This window comes from Balaenoptera borealis (genome assembly GCF_965194805.1).
Source record: "Balaenoptera borealis genome assembly, chromosome: 18".
Lineage (NCBI taxonomy): Eukaryota > Metazoa > Chordata > Mammalia > Artiodactyla > Balaenopteridae > Balaenoptera > Balaenoptera borealis.
Genome location: NC_138877.1, coordinates 69,095,273 through 69,122,345, shown reverse-complemented (window position 1 = coordinate 69,122,345; position 27,073 = coordinate 69,095,273). Strand labels below are relative to the sequence as shown.

The window sequence follows — 27,073 nt, the reverse complement described above, 5'->3', positions numbered from 1 at the left end:
TAACAGTCCTCACAGCCTTCCACCACTGTTCCTTTACTGCTCAGAATACAAGGAGCCCAGGGGGGAAATACAGAATGAAAAACATTTTGGAAATAAAATGTTTGCTCAGCATATTAAAATTACTGAAAATTACTATTCTTTATGAGGATTATTTGTAGCTTTGTATTTTCCATTAATTATTTAAGCAAAAACAAACAAGACATGATTTTGTTTAAATCATGTACAGTAGGGATTCTATATAATCTGATCCCATTTCGTGTAAATTAAGTGTAAAGAATAATTAGTCTTGTAAAGAAAACATATAAAGTTTAGAATGCTTTTAACATTTGGCTTATGGTATTTTCTAAAGCAAATAAATAGCACAAACTCAGAAAAAAATTCAAGAAATCATCTTACTCAAAGCTGTTAACTAGAAACAATATACCAGATGATAAGGCACAAATAGTTTTTCTATAAACAAAGTAAATATTATGCTGATCTTTGAACAGCAATTTAAAAAAAAAAAACAAAACAGAACCAGAAATTAATGGGGGGAAAAACCTCCACATTTGATTACATTTCAAACATAAGTTACAGCATACATAAGTTACAGTAAAAGGAACTCCACAGTATTAAACTTAAAAAATTTCTTTTCCAGACTTCCCTGGTGGAGCAGTGGTTGAGAATCTGCCTGCCAATGCAGGGGACACAGGTTCGAGCCCTGGTCCGGGGAGATCCCGCAAGCCGCGGAGTAACTAAGCCCGTGCGCCACAACTACTGAGGCTGCGCTCTAGAGCCCGCACGCCTAGAGCCCGTGCACCGCAACTAGAGAAAGCCCGAGCGCAGCAATGAAGATCAACTGGCAGCCAAAAATAAAATAAATAAACTTTAAAAAAAATTTTTTCCATATTCTGCTCATCTTTCTTGCCAAAAGTTGCTGCCAACATAGTAATCTATTACCACTATCTTAGAAATCAGATTCTAAGAATATTCCCAGTTTGAGACAATAACAATCAAATTTCAATGGTTCATCACCATCCACACAAACAATGTTGATATGCATAACAAAATCTGTATGCAATTTTATTTCACTGTGTTATTTTTATGGAACTCACCAGCTATAGCCAGATATTTCAAAAGGTGCATTTTAAATGGCACACTCCAATGGGAAAAGTTTTTAAGCTAGGAAAATTATATCCCAAATAAGAATCTTGCCATGATGCACAAAAAGAGAAGGTTAGTTATCACCAGCTACATATTTTCATGGTGAATAAAAACACACGGCACTACCGCTTTCTAGTTACAAAACAGTCCCTTCTGTGACAGGAGAAAGGTTTTCTTGCAGGTTATTGTTCCATAATTCTTAATCTAATAATATTTACTTAATCTTTCCATAACATTCATTGAACTCACTACGTAGAAATCATTAGGATATAAAACAAAAGGGAAACAAAGAATGAGACGACCAAGTCTCTTACCTTAAGAACAGATTAAAATACAGAAACAATTTTTACATAATATGGAAGGTGGTATGCCAGATAAGAAAAAAAAAAAAAATTTTAATGCTCTAGAAGACAGAGAAAAGAGATTACTTCTCACCAGAAGAACATGGAAAACTATCCTGGTAGGGGTAACATGAACTGTGCGTTTAAGAATAGACAGTAGTAAGAAATGTGGGACCAAGGGACAGGTGTGACCACTGAGGAGAGCGATGGAAAAGATAGAACAGGAGAGAACCAGCCACGTTTGGGAATAGCATGCAGTCTGGTTTGCCTAAGGCATAGCACTGATAAAGGAAAATGGAGGAGATAAAATTAGAAAAGCAAATGAGAAAGGAAGGTAGTCATACATTTTATACCCTTTTCTCTAACATGAAACCCCTGACGGCACAATCTTATCTTCATTTACGGAGAATTTGCACTTCTTCATAATATTTTTTTCCCTGAAGTCATTTGTGTACCTGACTTATTTTCCACAACATGACTGTGAGCTCCTCATGAGCAAAACACACATCCAATTCATTTTTATACCCTTCTCAACTGCCTTGAACATAGATATCAAATAAGCCCTTTTTAATGACTGAATAAATGCATGAATAAATATACTTGCCATATAATTTCACTTCTCCCAGACTCAGATATTCATCTATACCAGGAGCCGGCAAACTTTTTCTATAAAGGGCCATACAGTGAATATTTACTTACAGGCCATTCGGTCTCTGCTATAGCTACACAGCTCTGCTGTTTGAGAGCAAAAGCAGCCACAGACAACAGGTTAAGTGAACAAGCAGGGCTGTGTGCCAATAAAACTTAATTTACAAAAACAGGCGGCAGCTGCATTTGGCCCATGGACCACAGTTTAGAGACTCCTCACCTATACAAACTTAAATATATTATATTGTACAAATACATTTAAAATTTATTATATTCGAATCATTTTCTTACATAATGACAGAACCTCAGCCAAAATTTCAAACTAGAAGATAACAAAAAGAGATATAAACAGGAAAATGTGGATATACTGCACAAAACCTGGTAAATCTGGACCTTTGGATACTTACATGCCGCGGAGGAACTAGGCCCGTGAGCCACAACTACTGAGCCTGCGCGTCTGGAGCCTGTGCTCCGCAACAAGAGAGGCCGCGATAGTGAGAGGCCCGTGCACCGCGATGAAGAGTGGCCCCCGCTCGCCGCAACTAGGGAAAGCCCTCTCACAGAAACGAAGACCCAACACAGCCAAAATTAAATTAATTAATTAATTAATTAATTATTTAAAAAAGAATAAAGAATTTTAAAAAAAAGAATTGTCCAAATTAAATTTATGAATTTTAAGTGAAAATTTCGTCTTGAAAATGGTAATTGCATTCAGAAATAATTTTGAATCCATGGAAGAACAAAATATAAGCATATCACAGAAACAAAGTATAACATATTAAAATATTAAGTTAACTTAATACCTGAGATAATTGATCTAATGAGCTTTTCGAAACATTATCAATATCATATTTTAGTACCTGAAAACTGAGGTTTCAGTACCATCTTGAATGTAGTTATAAATACACCCGGAAAATCAGTTTAATAGCAAATATAGGGTCATGTACCTAGTCAGGATGGTGATATCAGGAGGATACTCCTATCATAAAAAAAAGAAAAAAATTTCCCAAAATAGACGCAGTAGTAAGATTTGATATTAAATGCCATAATATGCAATAAAAGGGAAAAAACAGAATCTTACTTCTGGCTTCACATTCCATGCTCATGGTAAATAATTAATGAATCACTGGACTCCCTGACGTTATTTAGCTAAAAGTCTGAAATGTTTAATTTTAAAAGTCAAAGTCCACACAACATGTTATAAACTAGGTATCATTCATTAGGTGTAATGGTGATTTTACAACTTTTCCATTGTCACGCTTCAAATCAAGACTTAGGTTACAGAATAAAAGTCTTCACTTTTCCCAAACTATTTTCAAAGAATCGTTGGGTCAATGAAAAGTCTATAAGTCACCACTACCCACATTTACAAAAGCAACACCATTACACTGCTTTCTGAAATATAAGTTAACAGTTTCTGGTTCCTTATAAACTTACCAAACATTTGGCAAATTCTTTATTTTCTGAAAGAAATCCATAACCTGGATGTACCTTAGAAATGAAAACAAAAAGCACTTTCAGTTTTACCAATTTGCAAAACCTTTACAGTAAGCAAGACAGAAAGAGCGTTAACGTGTTTATTGTTCAAGGGCCCTGGAGTAAGGTTACTTACTCTTAACATACTGATGAGCTCTAACGCAGTTCTCCTGAGTTCAGACCCAAACGCCACGAGATCGCCTACTGTATGCTCACTTGCAGCACGCTACCTGTCTCAACCACAGTCAGGGCCGTCTCCCGTCCCACCTGCCTGTCCGCCTGCACTTGGCTATGCACTTCAACCCAACCCAAACTCTCCCCACTTTTTCTGAGACTAACTTCGGCTCTAAGTTTGCAGAATTTTCTAACAGCTTGTGGGTCAAAGAATTATGTTAAAGGAAACCTTTCACAAGATGGATGAAAAACTCTTATTTCCCCTTTCTTTAGAGAACCAGGAACTGCTACTTTCCCAAACCCTGGCTACTAAGCCAATGAACATATTTTATTCCTGACGATATTAATATATTCAGCCACTACCCAATGAACAGTTTTTGTCAAACCTAACTAAAACAGAAGTTTGGTTTTACCTTTCCATCATTCTCTGAATTTATTTTTCTTCTAATATCTACTCTTCTTTCCCTCCTCATCCCACTCAGCCCGTCACAACCACTTCACGCTCTCCTCTCTCACAAGCCACGTTGCAACAATTTAAATTCTACCATCCTGTTCTAACCAAGTAACTTTTGACCAAACATGAATTTAGCCACCCTATTATCAGTCAGTACTGAATATATTTCTAGGAAAATAATTCTGCTATAAGTCAAATTTCTAAATGAGTCAATATCATAATCTAATTTAGAAGTATCTACACATTTGAGATTTTTTTAAATGCCAGACTAAGCTTTATGAACACAGTGCAGAGTAATTTACACTACTACATCACAGGAAAAGAGTTTCACTCCAACAGTTTCATTTCGTATAAACACTCAACTAAAGATTGTATTCTGATAATCTATAGTTAAAAGGTTAAAAGAGTTTTACCTTCATTAACTCTGCTAGTAAACTGCAACATCTATAACATGGGTTCATGAATTCAGTTTTTTATTTAAACATGCATCTTACTAAAACATTTCTTTCAAAAGAAATGTGAACACTAACTGAAGCACTCCAGGCTAACTGCTGGTGTTGGCTGCTTCCATCCAATTTTAGAGATAACTCTACATAGTTTTTTTTAACATTACATGTAATTAGTTCTCTGATAAAAACATACACACACACACACACACACACACACAAACAACAACAATAACAAAACACTATTCCTGATGTCAGAACCCAGTTTTTTCCTTGGATTCCACTCCAAACAGGATTGGGGGTGGGGAGAATTACTGATTTCTCCATGTAAATTATGTATATTCCATTGACACTATCAAACTAAAATAATTACCAATTGCATCATTTTTATTTCTGGAAGTATAACGAGGCACACATAATTTTTAAATGATTAAAATAGAATTTAAAACAGGGTCTTTTGGATCCTGTTTATAATAGATTTTTTTAATACTCTTATTACACTGAAAGGGTTAAGTCTCAAAATTAATTGGGATTTCTTTTTTTTTTTTTCCCCTAGCAAATTTGGAAATGAACTGAAACTGCTCCCTGGTGTGAAAGCTGAATCCAGCAGCCACCTGCAGGATCAGTAACCAACACTGCCAGACGCTACAAAGCCTCTGATTTCCAGTAGCGAATTCGGCCACATTTAACTCGTGTGACATGAACTGCAACAGCATTTTCAATCATTCTTTCTTATTTTTTTTTTTTTTAAATACAAACTCTAGTGTTCTGCTCACTACACATGAAACAGCTGCAGTGGACAGATTCATTCAGACTCACAGCTTGGGCCCCGGTTTTCTTAATGGCTTCCATGATGGCATCCATGTTGAGGTAGCTTTTACTGGTGGGAGCTGGGCCAACACAGACCGCCTCATCCGCCATTTTCACGTGAACCTGAAGAGACAAATCTCTGCATTAACAGATCCTCCCAGCAAAGAGAACTATCTTCATCTGCAAGTATACACAAAATTGCAAATCGGAGTGTTTCCCATATCATTTTTGTAGTCAGCTCTCTCTCTGAATATGCACTAAGAAATTACAATGTAACAAATAAGCCCAGGAGTTATATTAACCATGATTTCATTTATTACAAGCCTAATCCACTGTCTAACCAGATAATTTCCATAATATTCCGTGCCAATTTGATTAAGTAAAATCACAGCAAACAACTTGAGCGTCCTATTCAGTTCATCTGTACGTAAACTTTATACCAAAAACTACTCTGTTACACGTAGCCAGGGTAGCCCCGTATTTTCCTAACAAGCACTCATGCCCAGTTCTAAGCAAGCTCCCCAGGAAGTGGGGGTAATCAGAGAAACTGAATGAAGAAGGGATGTGGTGAGTGTCCCTGCACAGCATTAGGTCAGCACCAGGCACAAACTAAAGCCCAGGACTAAAGAGTTCAGTATCACTACACATAAGCCAGAAAATCTTGAGAATCGTTTAAATACTCTTAACATTGGATCCTCACCCATTTTAACCTTTATTCCTAAAAGAACCGATATGTGCATTCAGTTCTAAACCTACTCCTACCTAATTCAGGAATATATGCTCCATTTTTCAGACTACTTACTACACAATGTTTCAAATCTATTTTTGCTTAAGAAAGGCTAGGCATTCAATACAGAATAAACTGCTTACTTCTAAAAGAAATCTATTCTTTTAAAATGATGAAAGGGATTCATGTATTTTTGAAACAGCTTTTCCTAACAGTTTCCCAGTGTAAGTTTAAGTAAATTTAAACTCCATTTAAATTTATTTTACAAGGCATACATTAAAAACTGGAACACATTCATATACCTGGACATGTATGACCCTCCTCCAAAAAGTCTAAGGTGGAAAATACTCTTGAGTATTGCTAAGTTATATTCTTCAGCTGTAAAGTAGTTTTTAAAGAAGCACTTTGTTTTAAATGAGGTCTATCAAAAAAAAAAAAAAAAAAAAACAATCAAGTCATCTTTTAGAAAGCTCAGAATTCTTTTTACCTAGTCAATAAATATTTTCAAACTAAGTAAAAAATTATATTGTGTATTGAAAGGTTAAAGATACCTGCTACCCAAGGGATTAATAGATCAATATCTTAATATAAAAGACTCAAATCTATGCAGTTTAATTTCTTTAATAACATCCAAGGAAAAGCAGCCAAGCTCGCAAAAGGATCCTAAATATTCCCATGTTCAAAGCAAGGCTCTCCTTTGTATCTTGCTTATTCCCAACTTCAAGTTGCTCTTCTCCCCTCAGACCAGAATGCCCCCTCTTCTACTGCCCTCTGCCCAGTTCAGCAATTTTTTACAACAGCAATTTTGTTTTTGTAATTGTGGTTGTGGGGTTTTTTTCTATAAGAAAGAAATTGAATACTGAACAATCCTTTGAAAAAGATGCATTAGTCAGGTGGGGATAAAGTATTTAAAGTTAAACCCACACTTACTCTGTATATTTTATTTCCCACCAGGTACTACCTATTATTAAAGATGCATTTAAAGTTCCACTTCTACCACTGGGTCTTCAGATGAATCTCCTTTAATCTGAACTCCAGTAGTACCAGGTGCAAATTTTGGCATTTAATCGCATCCTGCCCAGTAATGTCATTTTGACTGCTTTACAGATTATGTCTGTTACAATTTATACACTCTCCTTTTCCAGATCATAAGGTCCTGCAAGGCAGAAGTTCTGTCTTAAATTCCTTTTCTTAAAAAATCTCTCCCAGCACAGTTTTATTGCTACAAGCTTTTAAATTCATAGATACACTTGGATGACAGTTTATTTAATAATTTTCATTGTTAAGCCACTGTCTTTGAGGTAAAAAGCTACACTAAATTAAATCTCCAATCTTAGCAATACATATGGCAACTGAGGGTTGTACGTGGTGGGGAGGGGGATTAAAATATATACACATGCATCCCTGTGTCCAAATTTTCTATAATAAATAGGCATCAAAAAGTTAAAAAGAAGGGGAATCCTAATAATATTTTGACTTATTTACTTCCAGTCTTTTCTCTAAATATACTTTTGTAACCAAACTGCATATATAATTTTGCATCCTTTTGTTTTTTAAACTATCATCATAATAGGCATTTTTCCTATGTTATCACAAACTCTTTGTAAACATACTGAGAATCTAGCTCAGAGCCTAACATTTTAGCAGATCATTAATATTGTTTGAATAAACATTCAAATAAATACATCAAAAGCAGGTCAAAACTGCTTAGGGACTTTACAAAGAAAGGCAAAACATGCTGTTTCTAAAGGGGTTGGTTGGTTTCTTTTCTTCTATTTCTCAGAAACAAACCTTACTTTAGGGTAGAAGCCTATATTAACATCTCAAGCCCACAGTCTAGCACAGGGTCAGTACTAGCAAAAATGCTTGGCAAAGCCATTTGAAAGAAAAAACTAGAACCCTCTGCTGCCTTAGTTCCCAAGGAGATACTTCTGAGTCAACCACGAAAGGATAGTTTAAAAAAACTTTTGAAACTCAATTTCAATTTTGTTATTGTTGTAGAGTTTAGGAGAGGCAGAGTGATAGCTGAGAAAGGGTTTGGAGTGTGGTTTTAGCTTAGGAGAAACTTGAACAAATGCCTTTGGGAAGAAATCTACGGAAACTAAGGAGCTAGAAACACCCGAGAGATGAAATCATTTCCAGTATTTCTGACAAGCGAGCAGCGGCAGAGCTAAGAGGTATTGGGAGGCAACAGATGGGGGGGAGGGATAGAGCCCATCTCTCCCACACACACACACACACAATAAATACAAGCTAGTATTTAAAAAGGGGGTAAAAAAGAGAAAGAAAAGAAGGAAAGGGGGAGGGAGCGAGGGAGGCAAAGACAGAAAGAAAGACAGGAAACAGAGAAAGAAAAAAAAGAGACGGAAGGAAGGCAAGCAAGCCTGTTATGAACTCCAAGACAAGCTCCCAAAGCCCCCACTCCCCACGCCCTGTGCTGCCTGAAGCTCTTCTCTACAGAAATTCTCGAGCCACAACTGCAGAGAAAGCAGCAGGGGTAGGATCAAATTTATCAGACACTCGTGTGTTGTAAGTAAGTTCATGTCATTGGGATCAGAAAGTGAAATGTACAACTTCCAAATTATCTACAACTTAAACACAAGCATATTTCTCTAAATTTTGACCGTGTTCTTTCCCTTGACCTGGAACATAAATATTGCAGCAACCAAATTCAACTATGCAAACTAAGGTAATCCCTAGGGCAGGGGACAGCAAACTATAGTGAAGGCCAAATCCAGCCCAGTGTCTGTTTTTATACATGAAATTTTATTGGAACACAGCCATACTTATTCATTTACTTATTGCCCACGGCTTCTTTTGTGCTACAATGGTAGAGTTGAATAGTACAGTCCACAAAACCTAGTTTACTATTGGGCCTTTAGAGGAAAAGTTTGACCACCCATGCCCTAGGGCGAGGGTCCCAACCCTCAGGCCACACAGCAGGAGGTGAGCAGCGGGCAAGCTAGCGAAACTTCATCTGTATTTACAGCTGCTCCCCAGCACTCGAATTACCACCTGAGATCCGCCTCCTGTCAGCATTCTGATGAGTTGTATAATTATTTCATTATATATTACAATGTAATAATAATAAAGTGTACAATAAATGTAATGCGCTTGAATCATCCCAAAACCATCCCCCACCCCACCCCAGTCCAAGGAAGAACTATCTTCCACGAAACTGGTCCCTGGTGCCAAAAAGGTTAGGGACTGCTACCCTAGGCGATGGCAGAGCAACAAAACACTAGGAATCAGAGTCCCTGGCTGTCCTTTGAAATAGACTGGCCTCCCTAACCTAAAATGGCCAGATGTTATGTAAGAGAACATTTGAAAGTCATCCTATTTGAACCACTGTATTGCGTAACATCAATATCTATTACTTGTAATAACATAATATAATCACTACCACAAAAACTGACTCAATTCTTATTAATGAGACGAAGCACATCAGTGAAATGCAAGTAGTAACTGCACTAGAACAGGGCATGTCAATCTGAGAATTTATGAGAATCAGAGAGGGAAATAATTGGTAGTTTTACACTTTTCGCAGAGACAGTTCACCACAGGGCCCGAGCACCCCGAACATCCTTGCTGAGTGCTCCAAACAGCAAAGTCTAAACCATCCCTTGATCCTGAGCTGCTTCTGTAACTAGTCACGTTGGCAACAAAGACAGAAAAGCAACCATAGTGTGACTATTATATACTCGCTTCCTGAGGGAGGGGCACTAGTTTGTTTGCTACTTTGCTACAAAAAGGTGCTGAATCCTTGGCTCTAGCTAGCAAAAATTTTGTGCTCACATCATGTGAGCAAGGCACTAACTGCCTTTTTTTTCAAACTCTATTTGCAAAAGCGTCCATATAGCCAACAGCCCTAGAAGAGTAGGGTAGTGTCTCACTCTGGAGCAAGAGGCAGGGGTGCTAAGAGCCCGTCAGAAAAGATTCATTATGTAAGAAGAACCTTAAAGCTCAGGGTTCTTGTCCTATGATGCAAACCACTGCATGTGCAGGTATCACCTGACCCTCTTCGTATCACCTGTGGGAACTGGGACTTGGGGAATCAGGGTAAAATTGCTGATACTCTGGGGGAAGGGATAAATTGGAAGATTGGGATTGACAATATACACACTACTATATATAAAATAGATAACTAATAAGAACCTACTGTATAGCACAGGGAACTCTACTCAATACTCTGTAATGGCCTATATGGGAAAAGAATCTAAAAAAAGAGTGGATATATGTATACGTATAACTGATTCACTTTGCTGTACACCTGAACCTAACACAACACTGTAAATCAACTAAGTTCCAATAAAAAATTTTTTTAAATGCTGATACTCTGATCTTGCTACGGCTGTGAGTAATAAACTGTTCTTCATCACTGACCCAGCAGTCTTGTATCTTCTACCAGCACCCATGAAACAGGGAGAGGCTAACTTGTTAGCTTACAAGTAAAGCTTCAGACCCTTCACAGTTCTTGACAGCCCTGTGTTCCTTAACTGTGACACACCCACTGTATTTGCTGCTGCTCAGTAGACCAATCACATCCCCCTGTGGGACTCACGATGCTACTGTGCCATGCCCCTACTACGAGCTTTGCTGAGAGCAGGAAACGGTCTTCCTTTGGTCACTGAAGTCCTGCTGTCCTCCTTCGGCATCGATGGAGTTGTGACAGATTTAACCCTTGCCACCTTCTACGACATGGGGTACTTCCCTGACACACAACTCTTCTAGGGTTTTTTATTGTTGTTTATTTGTGTTTGGTTTGTGGGCGGTGAGGAGAAGAAAATAAGAATAAATGTCATAACTTGGAAAGTTAAAAAGAAAAATCACTGATATTGGTTGGTATCTGTCATGGCAAATGCTGCAGGTGAGCTCACTAAATGATATTCCAGCACTCCTTTCTATCCTGCTTCCCTCCACTATCAAGGGCAGAAAGCAAAAAAGAACATTTCCCAGACTTCTTGGCAGTCAGGGCACATATATGTGACCTCGGTTCCACCAGTCAGGCACACTCAAAGAAGTGAGAGCAACGTGAGGCAGGACCCCTGCCGGCAGATAATATCTCATTGACAAACATGGAACTAAAGGTGTCAGTTCTTCTAGGACAGCTCTAGAAGAACTTCTGGGTCAATCCCAGAACATCACAATTGCCAGCAATGGTCAGTAGTGGAAGTGGGGTTTGTTCTGTAACAGACTCATTTTGCCTCCCGGGGTTATCCATATCTTTTGGCCCTTCTGGAGATTCTGAGAGCTACCTTATATGCATTAGAACTAGGATCAGAAAACTTTCTCTTTAAAGGGCCACACTGTAAATATTTTCAGTTTTGTAGAATACAGTCTCTATCAAAACCACTCAACTCTGCCTTTGTAGCACAAAAACAGCCATAGACAATACAACACCAAATGGCCACGGCTGTGTTTCAATAAAGCTTTATTTACAGAAACATGCACTGGGCCAGATTTAGCCCATGGGCCATGGTTCCCCAACCCCTACCTTAGAAATGCTTTTCAGTCCAAATTAGTATGTCAGTCAGTTCACCAGGAATAAAGTGGCACATTCAAACATGTTTGGCTGAAAATAACAAAGACGTGAGCAGAGTTAAAGGACCAACAGAGGATGGCAAGGTTTCCAGGGACTAACAACAGTGGGAAGCCATGGCCACTGTGGTCATGAAGGGGCTCAGAGTGGGAAGAACACAGACAGCTGGGGAGCATGGGTGACCCAACAGTTACTACCACCCTAGAAGGTTGTGGCCACCGCGAGAACTGCAGCAAGGCAAGGAAGTGGAGGTGGGATAAACAGCCTGATCTGCTGCTCATGTCTTCAAATAGCCAACCCGAGGCAGAGGTCAAGGAAGCTCAAGAGATATACTCCACAGATGTCAGCCTCCTGAAGACTGATCCATAAAAGAAAACATTTGATAAATTAGAGTTAATTAAAATTTAAAACTTTTGTTCTTCAAAGACACCGTTAATCACAATGTGATACCACTTCCCACCTGCTAGGATGTCTGTAATCAAAAAGACAGATATATCTGACAAGCATTGGTGAGAATGAGGAGAAATTTGAACGCTCATACGCTGCTAGTGGGAATGTAAAATGGTACAACTCCTTTGGGAAACAGCCTGTTAGTACCTAAAAAGTTCAGTAGTTATCAAATGATGCGGCAATTCCACTCCTAAGTATATACCCAAGAGAAATGATAATATATGTCCATACAAAGACATATACACAATTGTTCATAACAGCCTTATTCATAGTAATCAAAAACTGGAAACAACCCAAACGCCCAGCAGCTGGTAAACGGACAAAATGTGTTCTGTTCATATAACAGAATATTACTCAGCCAAAAAAAGGCAACAAACTGATACATGCAACAACATAAATCAATCTCAAAAACGTTATTCTAAGTGAAAGAAGCCAGACACAAAAGACCAAATATTATATAATTCCATGTATTTGAATTTTTAGAAAATGCAAAACTATAGACAGAAAGCAGATCAGTGGCTACCTAGGTGAAGGTGGGAACAAGAGTGACTGCGGAGGGACACAAGACACCTTTCTGGGTGATGGCTATGTTCTAAAACTGAACAGTGGTGAGCGTTGCACAACTCTAAAAATACACTATAACTCAATATGCAAACTGTAACTCAATAAAACTGTTAAATAAAAATCAGGAAGTTTCATATAAAAATTTTAAATCCACTGTGCTGTGAGGTCTATATGAGACACTCCTGGCACACAGCACAGTGTTATATGCTATTAATGTTTGATTAACGGCTCTAACCAATAAAGAGAAAGTTAGGATTCACCTGACAAAGAAGATTCCTAAGATAGAAGCCAACTGAGAAGGGCACTCTAGCAGTACACACAGTGTATCAAATGCATGGAGGCCCGAAAGGGACTAGAAAATGGTAAGGAAGCAATAAGCATCAAAACAGAAGAGACAGCCACCAGTGCTGTGTGCTATAGACAGACCAAAGAAGGTGGGGATTTAGCTATTGGATCGAATGAACCAGATCTCTGGCAACTTTGGGGACCAACTTAGTAGAATAACAGAAATAGAAGCCAGACTTCCCTGGGTTGAACAGCAAATTCGAAGCAAGAAAAGAAAGAAAAACCGAAGACTAGTCTTTCATGTGGTTTAATCATAATGCTAGGAAATGCTGGGGAATGCAAGAATAGTTTACTTTATTTTCTCTATAACTGTTGGTAAAGCATAGTACACATACAAGGTATTCAATAAAACTTTCTGATGCAGACTGATACAACTTTTCAGAGAGATATCCTCAGGGAAATACCTAACAGACGTGTGTATGCCTAGCTCACAAACCTGACTAGAAGTCCCCAGGATGAAAACAAAACCACCGTCAGCAGCCAAGCACACGGCCATGAAAACAAAAGACAACCTGGAAAGAGATCCTAGAAAATTTACAGAGATTCAGTGGAAAAAGTTCTGGAGATGGATGGTGGTGATGGCTGCACAACACTGTAAATGTACTTAATGCCACTGAATTGTACACTTAAAAATTAGTAAAGTGGTAAAGTCTACGTTATGTAATTTTACAATTTAAAAAAAAAACTATATAGCTTATCACAATTTCCAGACTATCACTGACAAGCAATTGTGATAAAACAGTTTCAGAAATTAATTATATAGTTATAGTTATATATATATATATATGTGTGTGTGTATATATATATATGGTACCACTTAAGCACTTAAGAAAAATTGTAACAAGGGAAGAAGAACACAAAACAAAAGAAACAAGAAAATACCAATAATGAGAGTATGGGCACAGCTCTAGCTTGTAATCATTTTCTACTTACTAAAGAAAAGCTATCACACATTCACTCAAGGCTCTAGTCATGAAGGCTTAAATATAGTTATGTATTTCTGAATACAGATTTATGAAACAATGGCAGAGTGAGATTCTAGAATAGGATTAAGAAATATTTCCACTGTAATCAGTGTATTTTTTTTAAAAAGTGTTTCCAAACCATATGAATAGTTAAATGCCAGTTCTAATAATTTAAATACAAATAGCCACCAATGTCATGAGATATTGAAAACTACTAGAGCCTGGCCAGCACTACCATTGCTCATTATGTGCCACTAATTGATAATACTACACATAAAAGTGAGTCATCTAGATGTTGTTTTTTATTTTATTTTAATTACCCAAGTAATGTAAGAATATACACTAGCTTGAGAGAAAATTTAAGTTTAAGCAATACAGATAACCCCTACTTCTCACCCCCTTAAAGGCCTCCCAGTCCCACTTCCTACCCTAAAAGAAATTATCAACTGTTTTGTATGCATCCTTTCAGACTTACCTAAATATTTTCATATGCCTAGTAGACATAAAAGTGTACAGTTTTAGGGACTTCCCTGGTGGCACAGTGGTTAAGAATCGCCTGCCAATGCAGGGGACACGGGTTGGAGCCCTGGTTCGGGAAGATCCCACATGCCGCGGAGCAACTAAGCCCATGAGCCACAACTACTGAGCCTGCACTCTAGAGCCCGCGAGCCACAACTGCTGAGCCCACGTGCCACAACTACTGAAGCCCGCGCGCCTAGAGCCCGTGCTCTGCAACAAGAAAAGCCACCGCAGTGAGAAGCCCACGCACCACAACGAAGAGTAGCCCCCGCTCGCCGCAACTAGAGAAAGCCCACGCACAGCAACGAAGACCCAATGCAGCCAAATAAATAAATTAATTAAAAAAAAAAAAAAAAGTGTATGGTTTTGTATTGTGCTTAAGATTTTCTTCCCATAAATTTTATCACACTACATATTATTCTTGAAACTTGCTTAACTGCTACATAACATTCCTGGTAACCTGGGTAAACCATAACATATTTAACCTTTACTCCAATAATGGATATTGCTTCCAATTTGCAGATGTTACAAGCTGCAATAAGATTCCCTGAACATGTCAACCTGTATGCATGTATATATTTCTGTGAGAAAAATATTTGGAAGCATAAAGGCTATAAACTACATGCTTAAAAGCTTATGTCTATTAACACGTCCAGCAGAGATGAATATCCCCACACCACACCATCACTGAACATGTCTAATTTTATATCTAATGAAAAATGATTCCTTACTAGTTTTTTACTTTGCATTTCTCTAATTATTAGTGCCTCTGGGCATATTTTCATGTTTGTAAGCTATTTGTATTTCTTCTTTTGACCACTGACCATTTTTTAATTTCACACAGGAGAGATCTTAGCAAAGGTATCTTTTGGTTTCTTTCTTTTTTTTAATTACACATAATACCAAAACACTGTTATTGTTCAAACTAAAGCTAACAACTCTACTGACCATCCCTCCATCCCCATTACCTTTTCTCCCTCCGGTAATCACTTCTCAAGTGAGTACGCGTTCTTAGACCTTTGTCTATACCAGGGGATCTCAACAGGGAGCAACTTTGCTCTGCAGCGCCCAGTTGGCAACGTCTGGAGACAGTTTTGCTTGTCACAACTGTGGGATGCAGGGATGCTACTGGGGTCTAGTGGGTAGAGGACAAATACTTCGAAACATTCTACAATGAGCAAGACACCCACCTATAAAAAAGAATTACTTAATCCAAAACGCCAATAGGGTCACAGTTGAGAACACCTGGTCTGTGCTTTTATGTGATGTATGTAACTATAAAAACATAAAATATTTTGTGTGGGGTTTTTTTAAACATTAATAGTATTTTTATATCATATAAGTCATTCTACAAGTTCTTTTTCGATCTTTAACATGTCTTAGAGATGTTGTCAATATGTAGAGATCTACCTCATTATTTTTTAATTACTAAAGAATTCCAAGATATGGCCCTACCAGTTTGCCAACCATTTCCCTGCTGATGGACACTTAGCATGGAGGAATCACCCAGCTGGATGATCATAATGACGTTTCCTAACCAGACATCCTGTCAATTGCCCCAGGTCCCCCTTCCTGCTCTGGATCTTTCTCTTCTGGAGCTGCTCCCTTCTTTTACAGCCATCCTCTCCTGTCTATGTTATAGACTGAGGTTTTCTATTGAACGATCCCATCTGCTACCTTTTAGAAATTCCTCATCATTTCCAGCACTATACTCCCCACTCTGTTTTACACCAAAATTCTGGTTTGTTATTTTTCTTTTGGATTTTTCTTTTTAACTGTTTCTTTTCCCTGGGAATTTGGGACGGGAAGATGAAGTCTGACTCATCCCACCAGCCTGAATTAGAAGTCAGGAACTTTAAAATTTTGTAATTTTTTACCACAGAAAATACAGCGTGTATATTTTAATTAAAAAATCAAAACTAATGATCAATATAGTTTTCCAAATGAAACAGTTAAAATTATTTTTAAGACTGTCATGAAAAAATATCAACAAATCCTTACAGAGAATCTAATTTGGAATAAAAATAGGTATGTGAACACGATCATACAGTTCCTAAACTACTACAGCCACAAATGCAACCTGGCTACAGGTAACACACGTTACCATTCCTCTATTCATGCATCCTAATGTTGGGTATCTTTTTCATAGCATCCATTCTACCAGGTATCTGGGCATTCCTAGGAACTCCAAACTCTGGCTTTCTAACCTCAGATTCTGTTTCCCAAATTATCCAATATTGCTGCTGGGCTCACAAAGGACATGAAAACCCTCGATTTACAGTGTATGATTGGTTGGTTTCTCACCAAAGAGCTTCAGATGAATATTAAAATAGCAAAATCAACCATCCCAATGCTCTTCTTTCTGAAAATTCCTGGTACTCTACAGTTAGCTCCCTTACATGAAGCAGCGATCACCAAAAGCAGTTAAGGAGCTTAAAAAAGTTTTCACTAGCACAGTCATTCTCAATAAGCAGGGAGAAGATACATGAAGCCATCAAAAAACCTGGGAAACGTTTTTATTTTCTCTCTAAAAATAAATACTCTTCCTTCTCACCAACTCCCAAAAAAGAACACTCTTCTTTACCAGACGACTGGATGAGTACTTTGAAGGAGATTCAAAAACAACTTTGATTTCTCCTTATTCCAAGCCTAATACTTAACCTTGATAGTTACAGATCCAAAGTGATTTTGCCATTCATTGAATTCACCTGCGACTCCATGACTGGGCCCAGCTACCAGGAACAGAACGAAAGCTGAGAAGTGCTTCTCTGGGGACTTAGTCTAGAGACTATGAGAAACAAACTCAGATAAACAGAGCAAAGGTATCAGGAATGAAGCAAAGATGGGTCTCTCATCTTCTACCTTCCTTGGAATTGAAACACCATGTAAGGTGGAGAGTGAGAATCAAAAAGGGGGGAAAGCACATCAATGTGTCGGGGGACATGAAGTTACCTGCTAAGTTGAGGAAGGACCCATCTCCTGAGGCTCTGCCCCTTACAGCGAGCCTGGCACAGTCTGTTAGGCCAGAGGCGAACATCATCAGATAAAAGTCCAAGCATGTAGCTTCAGTGAGCTTACCAGCTGCACAGAAGTACTGTAACAGAGCGGGGCAGTGCGCAGCCCTTTGCTGCGCACCTATCAAGGGCGGACGTTGCTGGGCGCCCTTAGCAACCCATTACCAGGCAACGGTTATGGATACAGGAGCGGTTAGAGGTCCCGCTCAGCCACCGGTCGGAACCGCAGTGGGCCCCTCCCCCAAGGGAGCAACTGTCAATGAGCTGCCATTAGTGGGCTATTCAGCCAATGGTCGGCAGAGCGGTGATCGTCAGGTGGAGAGTGAGGTAAGAGGCGGATCCCGGCCTTCTCCCTGGGGCCCTCCAGCTCACCTGGCCTCTGCGACCTAACGGCGGCAGCCGTCTGCCTGGGACGCAGTCTGCAGGACGTGGCCCCCGCCCTTTGGGCCGCCTGAGGAGCCTGAGGGCCAGTTGGGTCCTGGGCGCCTGGCTCCCTCGGTGACGACGGCTGGGCGGGCTCTGGGGACCCGGCCCTGAGGGCGCCGCCAGCTGAGATCTGCCTCTCCGGCCAGGCCTGGGCACTGGCGGGAGGACCCAGCCTGGGTGCTGGATGAACGCTCCGGGGCAGGGTAACCGGCCCCTGCAGGGATCCCCTCCTCTTAGCCAGGACCTGGACCTCGGCGGGTGAAAGTTGTGCCTTGGGACCTTGCCCATTTCTTGTCAGAACAGAGAGTAACATTTGTTTGGTGGAGATTTACAGGAACGTCGTTACCTGACCATGCCTGACCTCAAGAGCAAAGGATCCGACACCAAGAAGTCTGCAACAACCAACCACACCCGTCCCTCACCTTTCCTATAAAAGGGCTTTGCTGAAAACTTTCGGGGAGTTTGGGGCTTTTAAGGCACGAGCCACCCATCTCCTTGCACGGCCCTGCAACATACATTTCTCTGTTCCAAACTCCGATGTTTTGGTATTGTTTGGCCTCACTGTGCCTCGGGCACACAGACTTGCGTTTTCAGTAACAGTACTAGGGTACAGACGTTAGCTTGTAGAAAGGCTCATTTCATCTCACAGAGATTTCAGGATGAATTAGGTCTTTACTTTTGGAAAAGATATGTGACAGGATGCTGTAAAGACAGGTGAAAAGGTACCCAACCTGGCAGGAGCAATGGGCAAGGAAAAAACATAAATGATTTAATAAGGCTGCAAGTTACTTGGCTTTTATTTCAAAATATAACTTTTCTCCAAATCCAGATGTCTGGCTGGCTTAGGAAAGAACACTTGGTGCAGCTGTCGGCATGCCCCTTTTGTATGAAAGAGTAAATAAATGTATTCAAATTAAAAGGAACGTCTGGAGAACACAAGGTAGAAAAACCTTGTGGCAGCTGGCTCTCTGGACAGAAAGAACTACAGGAAAAGCTGTCCCACCAAAAGAAAAACTGTATATAATTAAAAGACCAGGAAAATGAGTATCTGAGTATTATTTCCAAAACTCAAAGTAATGAAACATTTTCCCCACAACATCAGCTCCTAATTCCATTTATACAGTACTGGTCCCCACTTTCCAATCTCTTTTCTAATTCAGCTATTTTATGTTCCACCCACCATATCCGTTTACCATTAAGTAAACCCTGAACACTTCCCTGACTCAGTCCAACATTAATCAGAGGTGCTCTGCTACAGCAGGGTATAAAGAGATGATAAATCACAGTGCCCTCCCCTCTAGGAGTTCAGTCTCGTGAAAAAGACAGACTTCTATACCAACTGCAATAAAAATAAACAAGAGTATGTATAAACTGCTAATGCAGAAAATGGTTTCACAAAGAATCAGTTATTAAAGTATAAAACTGGATTTCTAATCAATGGAAAAAAGTGAGAAGGGAACTACCAACAGAGAAATCATGGAATGTAAAAGGCCCCAGCCTATTAAGAAATTAGTGAAATGGCTTGAAACCAAGGTGGATAAGGAGACACTAATACGAGAGGATGGCGGAAGAGAATGGTCAACTATAAGGAAAACCAGCGTGAAGGGAATCTTGAATGCCACAGTAGTTTGGGCTTTAACCAGGAAGTCAGTGGTTCTCAATGCTTACCTCCCATGAAAAGAAGATAATGGATCATGTGAGGAATGCTATATTCCATCGTAAACAGCAGCTTAATATCCATTGCTGCAGTTGGGCCACTCCAAGCAATTAGCTGCAAACATTCTCTTCTCTCTCCCAAGACTCTCACACGAAGCTTAACAAGTAGTGCTGTTGACAATGAAAACATTTCTTTTCCTCTGATGTTACCTAACCAAACTTTTCCCATAATATAGGATACACAACGTAATATATAGGATACAAAAACCCATTCGGATATATCAAAATCCTTCTCACACTTTAATTTTTGAAAAACACCACTGGTCATTCTAATTTCAGGTAAAATGGAGCAAGCATATTCCATTCTGTTTGTCCCACTGAATGCAGCTATGAAATCTGAACAGAATACATTAATCAACTATTTGTGAACTCTGAAAAGTACATAGCAGCAGGCAGATGGAGGAAGAACAGAATTCAAATTACCATGAACCAGTGGCGAGTTCGGCGTTTTCCTCTCCTCCATGATCCCTCTGCCTGATCAACAATCTGATACCCACTAGGCAATGGGGTGCTGACAGAGAAGCCCTGTGTTTCTGACTCCAGAAGCAGAAAAGGGAGCTCCTAAGAGTTAGAACACTACAGAAATCTCCCAGGGTTTTTTTGTGTTTTTCACTCCATTCTTTTGTGCCCCAGCTCCCAAGTAATTCCATGGCTGCAGTAGCGATGGTAAAAATGGGGGCCTACAGGAGCCGAAACAGTCATAGAAGGAACAATCTTCTCTAATCAATGAAACTGTGGCCCCAAGAGGATGGGTAAATTTCCACTGCTTTCTTTCTTTGTCACGTAAGAACACATATGCATTTGGTCTCTGCCACCAGTTCCTGACACAAGCTCCTAAAACGCTTGTCATTTCCTGATGATAGGGGTGCTAGGAGCATCTTTTGTTCTAATATTTGGTCTTTGACCCCAGTTCCTGACAAGAGCTTCTAAGACCCTTGGAATCTCCGGAGTGCTAAGAGTGTCTTTTTGTATGCTAATGAGATGACTGGTGGCTGGAAGCCCCTAGATAGCTGCAGGATGGGGGCTGGTCACCAAAATAACCAAGACTCCCTTAGAGGGTTGGAACTTTCAGTTCCATCCCCTGAACTCAGGGGAGAGGGGAGGGGAAAGAAGTTGAGTTAATCACTGATGATCAAAGACTTAACCAACCATGCCCACATAATGGAGACTCCATGAAAGCTCTACCCAACAGGGTTTGGAGAGCTCTGGGTTGCTGAGCACTTCCACATGCCAGAAAGGTGGCACACCCCAACTCCATGGGACAGAAGTTCCTGTGCTCAGGACCCTTCCAGACCTTGCCCTATATACCTCTTCAATTAGCTGTTCATTTGTATCTTTTATAATATCATTTATAGTAAACCAGTAAATATTAAGTAAAGTGTTTGCCTGAATTCTGTGGGTAATTATAAACTGAGGAGGGGGTTACGGAAACCCCTGATTTACAGCTGGTTGGTGAAAAGTACAGATGACAACCTAGTACTTGAGACCAGCATCTGAAATGAGGGCAGTCTGTGGATGTGACCCTTTAACCCATGGAATCTGAGTTAACCGCAGGTAGTTAGTGTTAGAATTGAATTAAATTGTAGGACACCCAGCTGGTGTCCAGAGAGTTGGAAAACTGGTTGTTAGTATGAGAAAGAATCCTACACATTTGGTGTCAGCAGCATTGTGAGTAAACAGTTTTCTTTAGGTCCCTCCGTAATCTCCATACCTGGCCACAGTGTGTGCAGCAGTGCAAGGTAACTAAATTCCCAGCCTTTTAAACAAGAGGAAAGAGAAGGGAAGGCCAAAGGAATAAGAGGAGATAATAGGAGAAGCTAGCATGGAAAAGTGACTCAATAAAGTTGTTTATGAACTCCTAGGCTCATTCTTAGGTTGGGCATGTATAGACATGATCCTAGTAAGCAGACCGAAGAACTTAAAAACTGAACAAAGAGACCACATATCTCAGACTGACCAGTGGGTTATATACATGTGAGACAGTATGAATAGCATTACAAAAACCCACAGCACACAGAAAAAGGATAAGAACATGCACTCTGAAGCCAACCATGTCAACTGCTGCTAAAACAAAAATATCAACATTCTCCAAAGGATTCAAGCAACATTCACAGTCTCGTAATATTCAAAATATAAACCAAAATTACTTTGCACACCAAGAAGCAGGTAAATCTTAACTCTTAAAGGAAAAAATCAACAGACTCCAAGGCCAAGATGACAAAATTGTCACAATTATCTGACAAAGACTTTAAGGAAGCTATTATAAAAATATTCTGGCAAGCAACTGTGAACACTCTTAGAACAAATGAAAAACTAGAAAAGTATCAGAAAACAGAATTTCTAAAAAGAAATCCATGAAAAAACTTTAGAATTGAAATATACAACCAATTTTTTTTTTTAAACTTAATGGATGGGCTCAAAAGCAGAGGAAAGAATCAACAGACTTGAAGGTAAATTAAAAGAAATTATCCAATCTGAGTCAGAAAGAACAGAGATTGGAAAAAATTAACAAAGCTTCAAGGAACTATGGAACAATCACAAAAGGTCTAATATACATGTTACCAGAGAAAAAGAAGAAAAAAATAGCATGGTGCTGAGAAAATATTTTTAAGAAATAATGGCTAAAAATTCCCTAACTTTGTTAAAGACATAAACCTACAGATTCAGGAACCTCAAAGAATCCCAAACAGGATAACAACAGAAATTGACGACCAAACACATATAATCAAACCACTGAAAACTAAAGACAAAGAAAAAATTCTGAAAGCAAAGAAAAACAACACATTAACTATAGGGGAACTCAGAAGCTAGAGAGACCAGAAAGAAGTGTTCAATATTTTTAAACTGCTAGAAGAAAGAAGTGTCAACCCAAAATTCTATATGCAAACACAATATCGGAATGAAGGTGAAATAAAGACATTCTCAGATGAAGGAAAGCTAAGAGAATTAACTGCCAGCAAATCAGCTCTACAAGAAGTGCTAAAGGAAGTTCTTCAAAGAGAAAGGAAATGACATTAGAAACTTGGAACATCAGGAATGAAGGATTAGCAACAGAAATGGTAAATATCTGGGTGAACATAATAAACAATTTTCCCCCTCTTAGTTCTTTAAAATATGTTTGATTATTGAAAGTAAAAATCTTAACAATGTCTGACGCAGTTTTCAATGTATGTAGATAAAATACATAAGAAAACCATAACATAAAGGGAAAGAATAAAGATACCTATATGGTAGAAAGATTTCTACATTCCAACTGAGGTGGGAAAACATGGATTCTAAATAGATTATGAAAACCCTGCTGGCGCAGTGGTTAAGAATCCGCCTGCCAATGCAGGGGACACAGGTTCGATCCCTGGTCCGGGAAGATCCCACATGCCACGGAGCAACTAAGCCCGAGCACCACAACTACTGAGCCTGCACTCTAGAGCGTGCGAGCCACAACTACTGAGCCCACGTGCTGCAACTACTGAAGCCCACGCACCTATAGCCTGTGCTCCACAACAAGAAGCCACCACAATGAGAAGCCCACGCACCACGACAAAGAGTAGCCCCCACTTGCCATAACTAGAGAAAGCCTATGCACATCAATGAAGACCCAAAACAGCCAAATAAATAAATAGGAAAAAAAGAATGTATATTGTAATCCATAGAGTAACCATTAAAAAAAAAACTAAACAAGATATAGTCAGCAACACAACAGAGGAACTAAAAAGGAATACTAAAAAAGGTTCAAATAACACAAAAGATGACACAAGATGGGTAAAAGGAACAAAAACTAGATGGAAAAATAGGAAATAATAAAATGGCAGCCTGAGACCCAAACATATCAATAATTAATCATAAGGGTCTAAATACACAAATTAAAAGATACAGTCAAATGGTTTCTTTAATATGACCAAACTATATGCTGCCTGCAAGAAATTCACTTTAAATATAACGATATAGGTAGTTTAAAAGTAAGATAGCGGGGGAAAAATACCATGCAACATTCAACGAAAGAAGGCTGGAATGCTGGTATTAGTATCAGACAAAGCAGACTTCGGAGCAAAGAAATTTACAAGTGATAAAGAAGACTATTACATGATAACGAGGGTGAATCTGACAAAAAGATATAATAATTCTTAATATGTAGGTACCTAAAAACAGTGCTGGAGAAACAAACACCCAATTATTGTTGGAGATTCCAACACGCTTCTCTCAATAACAAACTAGTAGTAGAAAATTAGCATGAATAGAGAGAAACTGGACAATACTATCAATCATCTGTATCCAATTGACATTTATACACTACTGCATCCAACAGAAGATGAAACAATCTTTTCAAGGACACATGAAACAGTCACCAAGATAAACTATACCTATATCATGAAACAAACCTTAACGCACTGAAAAGAAACAAAACAAATGTGTTCTCTGGCCATAAAGAAATTAAACTGGAAATCAGTAACAACAGAAAAATCTCCAAACGCTTGAAAATTAAACAATTGTAAATAACTCATGAATAAAACAGGAAAATTAGAAAATATTTTGAACAAAAGTGAAAATACCATATATCAAAAGTTATTAGATGTACCTAAAGCAGTGCTTACAGAGGAAAATTATAGCATTAAATGTTATATACTAAAATACATCTCAAATCAGCCATCTAAGCTCCCACCTTAACAAATCAGAAAAAGAAGAGGGAAAAAAACTCTGAAGCAAATAGTAAGAAGAAAATAATAAAGAACAGATATCAATGCAATTGAAAGGAGAAACACAATAGGAAAAAAATCAAACATAAAGCTAGTTCTTCAAAAATATCAATAAAATTGATAAACCTCAAGCAAGACTAACAAAAAGAAAAGAGAAGATACAAGTCATTATCAATATCAGAAATGAAAGACGGATTATCACTACAGACTACACAGACATCAAAAGGATAATAAAGAAATTCCAAGAACAACTCCATGCATATAAACTGGACAACTCAGGTGAAATAAACCAATTCCTTGAAAACAACATACTAAGAAAACACACTCAACATGAAATAGATACCTGAATAATACTATAACTACTGAAGAAAACAAATTCATAGTTTAAAATCTTCTGAATAAGAAATCTCCAGGCTCAGTTGATTTCACTGGAAAATTCTACCAAATATTTAAAGAAATGAAACCAATTCTATACATGCTCATCCAGAAAAAGAAATGAGAAGGAACGTTTCCCAGTTCATTTTGTAAGGCCAGCATTATCCTGATACCAAAGAGAATAACACAAAGAGAAAACTGCAGACCAAGATCCCTCATACCAATGATGAAAAAACTAGTAATAAAATATTAAGAAATCTAATCTAAAGGTAAGACTTGAGGAACATTGGCTGTCAAGTTGGAAATAATTGTTTGGTACAATCAGAAAAAGATTTCCCTAAGGATAGTTCGAGGGTGATTTTAATGGGTTTAAAGTAATCTGAAGTAGCTGGTTCTGATTACCAGTTTTTTATTTTTTCTAAGAATAATACACCACAATCAAGCAGGGTTTATGCCCAAAACACAAGATTGGTTCAATATTTAAAAACCAGCCACTCAATGTAAAATATCATATTACAATCAAAAGAAAAAAATACACATAATCATGTCAATTGATTCAGAAAAAGCATTCATGATGAAAAAAAAAAACTCCTGGAAAACCAGAAGTAGACAGGATCTTCCTCACCCTGATAAAGGGCATCTACAAAAATCTACAACTAACACCAAACTTAACACTGACCGACTGAATGCTTTTCCACTAGATTGGAAAATATGCACTATCACCACTCTTATACCAAATCATAATGTAGAGTTCCCAGCCAGTGCAATAGGGAAAGAAAAAGAAATGAGGCATACAGATCATAAAAGAAGAAATAAAACTGTTACTGTTCACACACAACATAATCGTCTTCATAAAAATCCAAAGGGATCTACCAAAAACCTCCTAGAACTAGTGAGTTTAGCAAAATCACAAGATACAAGATCAACATGTAAACATTAATCACACATCTACTATTAGCAATGTACACTGGAAACCTAAATTTTAAAAACAAAACATTTTAGGAACCTCACAAAAAAATGAAATACTTAGGTATAAAATCTAACAAAATATGTACAGGATCTGCATGCTGAAAACTACAAATGCTGATGAAAGAAATCAAAGGAGACCTAAATAAAATAAGAGACCTCCCATGTTCATGGATAGAAAGCCTCATCATAGTAAAGAAGTCAATTCTCCCCAAACTGATACAATTACAATCAAAATTCCAGAAGGATTTTTAGTAAATATAGACAAAATTCTAAAATTTATTTGGGAAAGCATAGAAACTAGACTAGCTAAAACAATTCTGGATAAAAAAGAATAAAGCTGGAGGAATCCAATTTTAACACTGATGATAAAACTACAGTAATCAAGACAATGTAGTATTACCAAATGGACAGACAGATACAGATCAATGGACTAGAAAATAGAGTCCAGAAACAGAATCATACAAGTCACTAATTGATTTTCCACACAGGTACAAAAGCAATACAATAGGGAAATGACAGTCCTTTAGTCCTTTCAACAAATGGTTGGAACAACTCAACATCTATATGCAAACAAAACAACATGAACATAGATGCAAAAATCCTCAACAACATACTAGCAAATTGAATCCAACAATGTATTTTAAAAAATTATACACCACAACCAAGTGGGATTTACCCTAGGCATGCAAGACTGGTTGAACATTCGAAAATCAATTAATGTAATCTATCATATCAACAAGCTAAAAAAAAGAAAAATCACATGATCATATCAATGAAAGCAGGAAAAGCATTTGACAAAATCCAACACCTGTTCATAATAAAGAACTCTCAGTAAACTAGAAATAAAGGGGACTTTCTCAAATTGATAGACTATCTACGAAAAACCTATAGCTAACATCATATTTACTGATGAGAAACTCTAAACATTCCCATTAAGATCAGAAACAAGGCAAGGATGTTCCCTTACCACTGCTTTTCAGCATCATACTGGAAGTCTCAGCCAATGCAATAAGACAAGGAAATAAAAAGTATACAGATTGGGAAGGAACATATAAAACTATCTTTGTTCACAGATGACATGATCATCTAATAGCAAGAATGCAGGATACAAGATTAATACAGCAAAGTCAATTTGTTTTCCTATATACCAACAATGAACAAGTGGAATTTGAAATTTGAAACACAATACCATTTACATTAGCACCCAAAAAATGAAATACTTAGGGACAGGTCTAATAAAATATGTACAAGATCTGTATGAGGAATACTACAAAACTCTGA

The 27,073-nt window shown here is 38.3% G+C and overlaps 1 protein-coding gene and 1 long non-coding RNA gene across 3 annotated transcripts in view; both read right to left on the bottom strand.

Annotated features, from left to right (window-relative positions):
• The window catches only part of PCCA (propionyl-CoA carboxylase subunit alpha), a 369,304-nt gene that overhangs the window by 310,085 nt on the left and 32,146 nt on the right, over window positions 1-27,073 (bottom strand). For both annotated transcript variants that reach the window (XM_082366113.1, XM_082366112.1), the window contains exons 5-6: window positions 5,502-5,615; window positions 3,570-3,623 (exon numbers count right to left, since the gene is read on the bottom strand). In XM_082366113.1, the coding sequence (XP_082222239.1) occupies window positions 3,570-3,623; window positions 5,502-5,615 (168 nt within the window). The remainder of the gene's footprint in view (window positions 1-3,569; window positions 3,624-5,501; window positions 5,616-27,073) is intronic.
• Window positions 15,325-26,443, bottom strand: LOC309616054. The gene is made up of 2 exons (XR_014237242.1): window positions 17,840-26,443; window positions 15,325-16,376 (listed from the first exon to the last, which is right to left on the bottom strand). It is a non-coding gene; the product is annotated as an uncharacterized lncRNA (long non-coding RNA).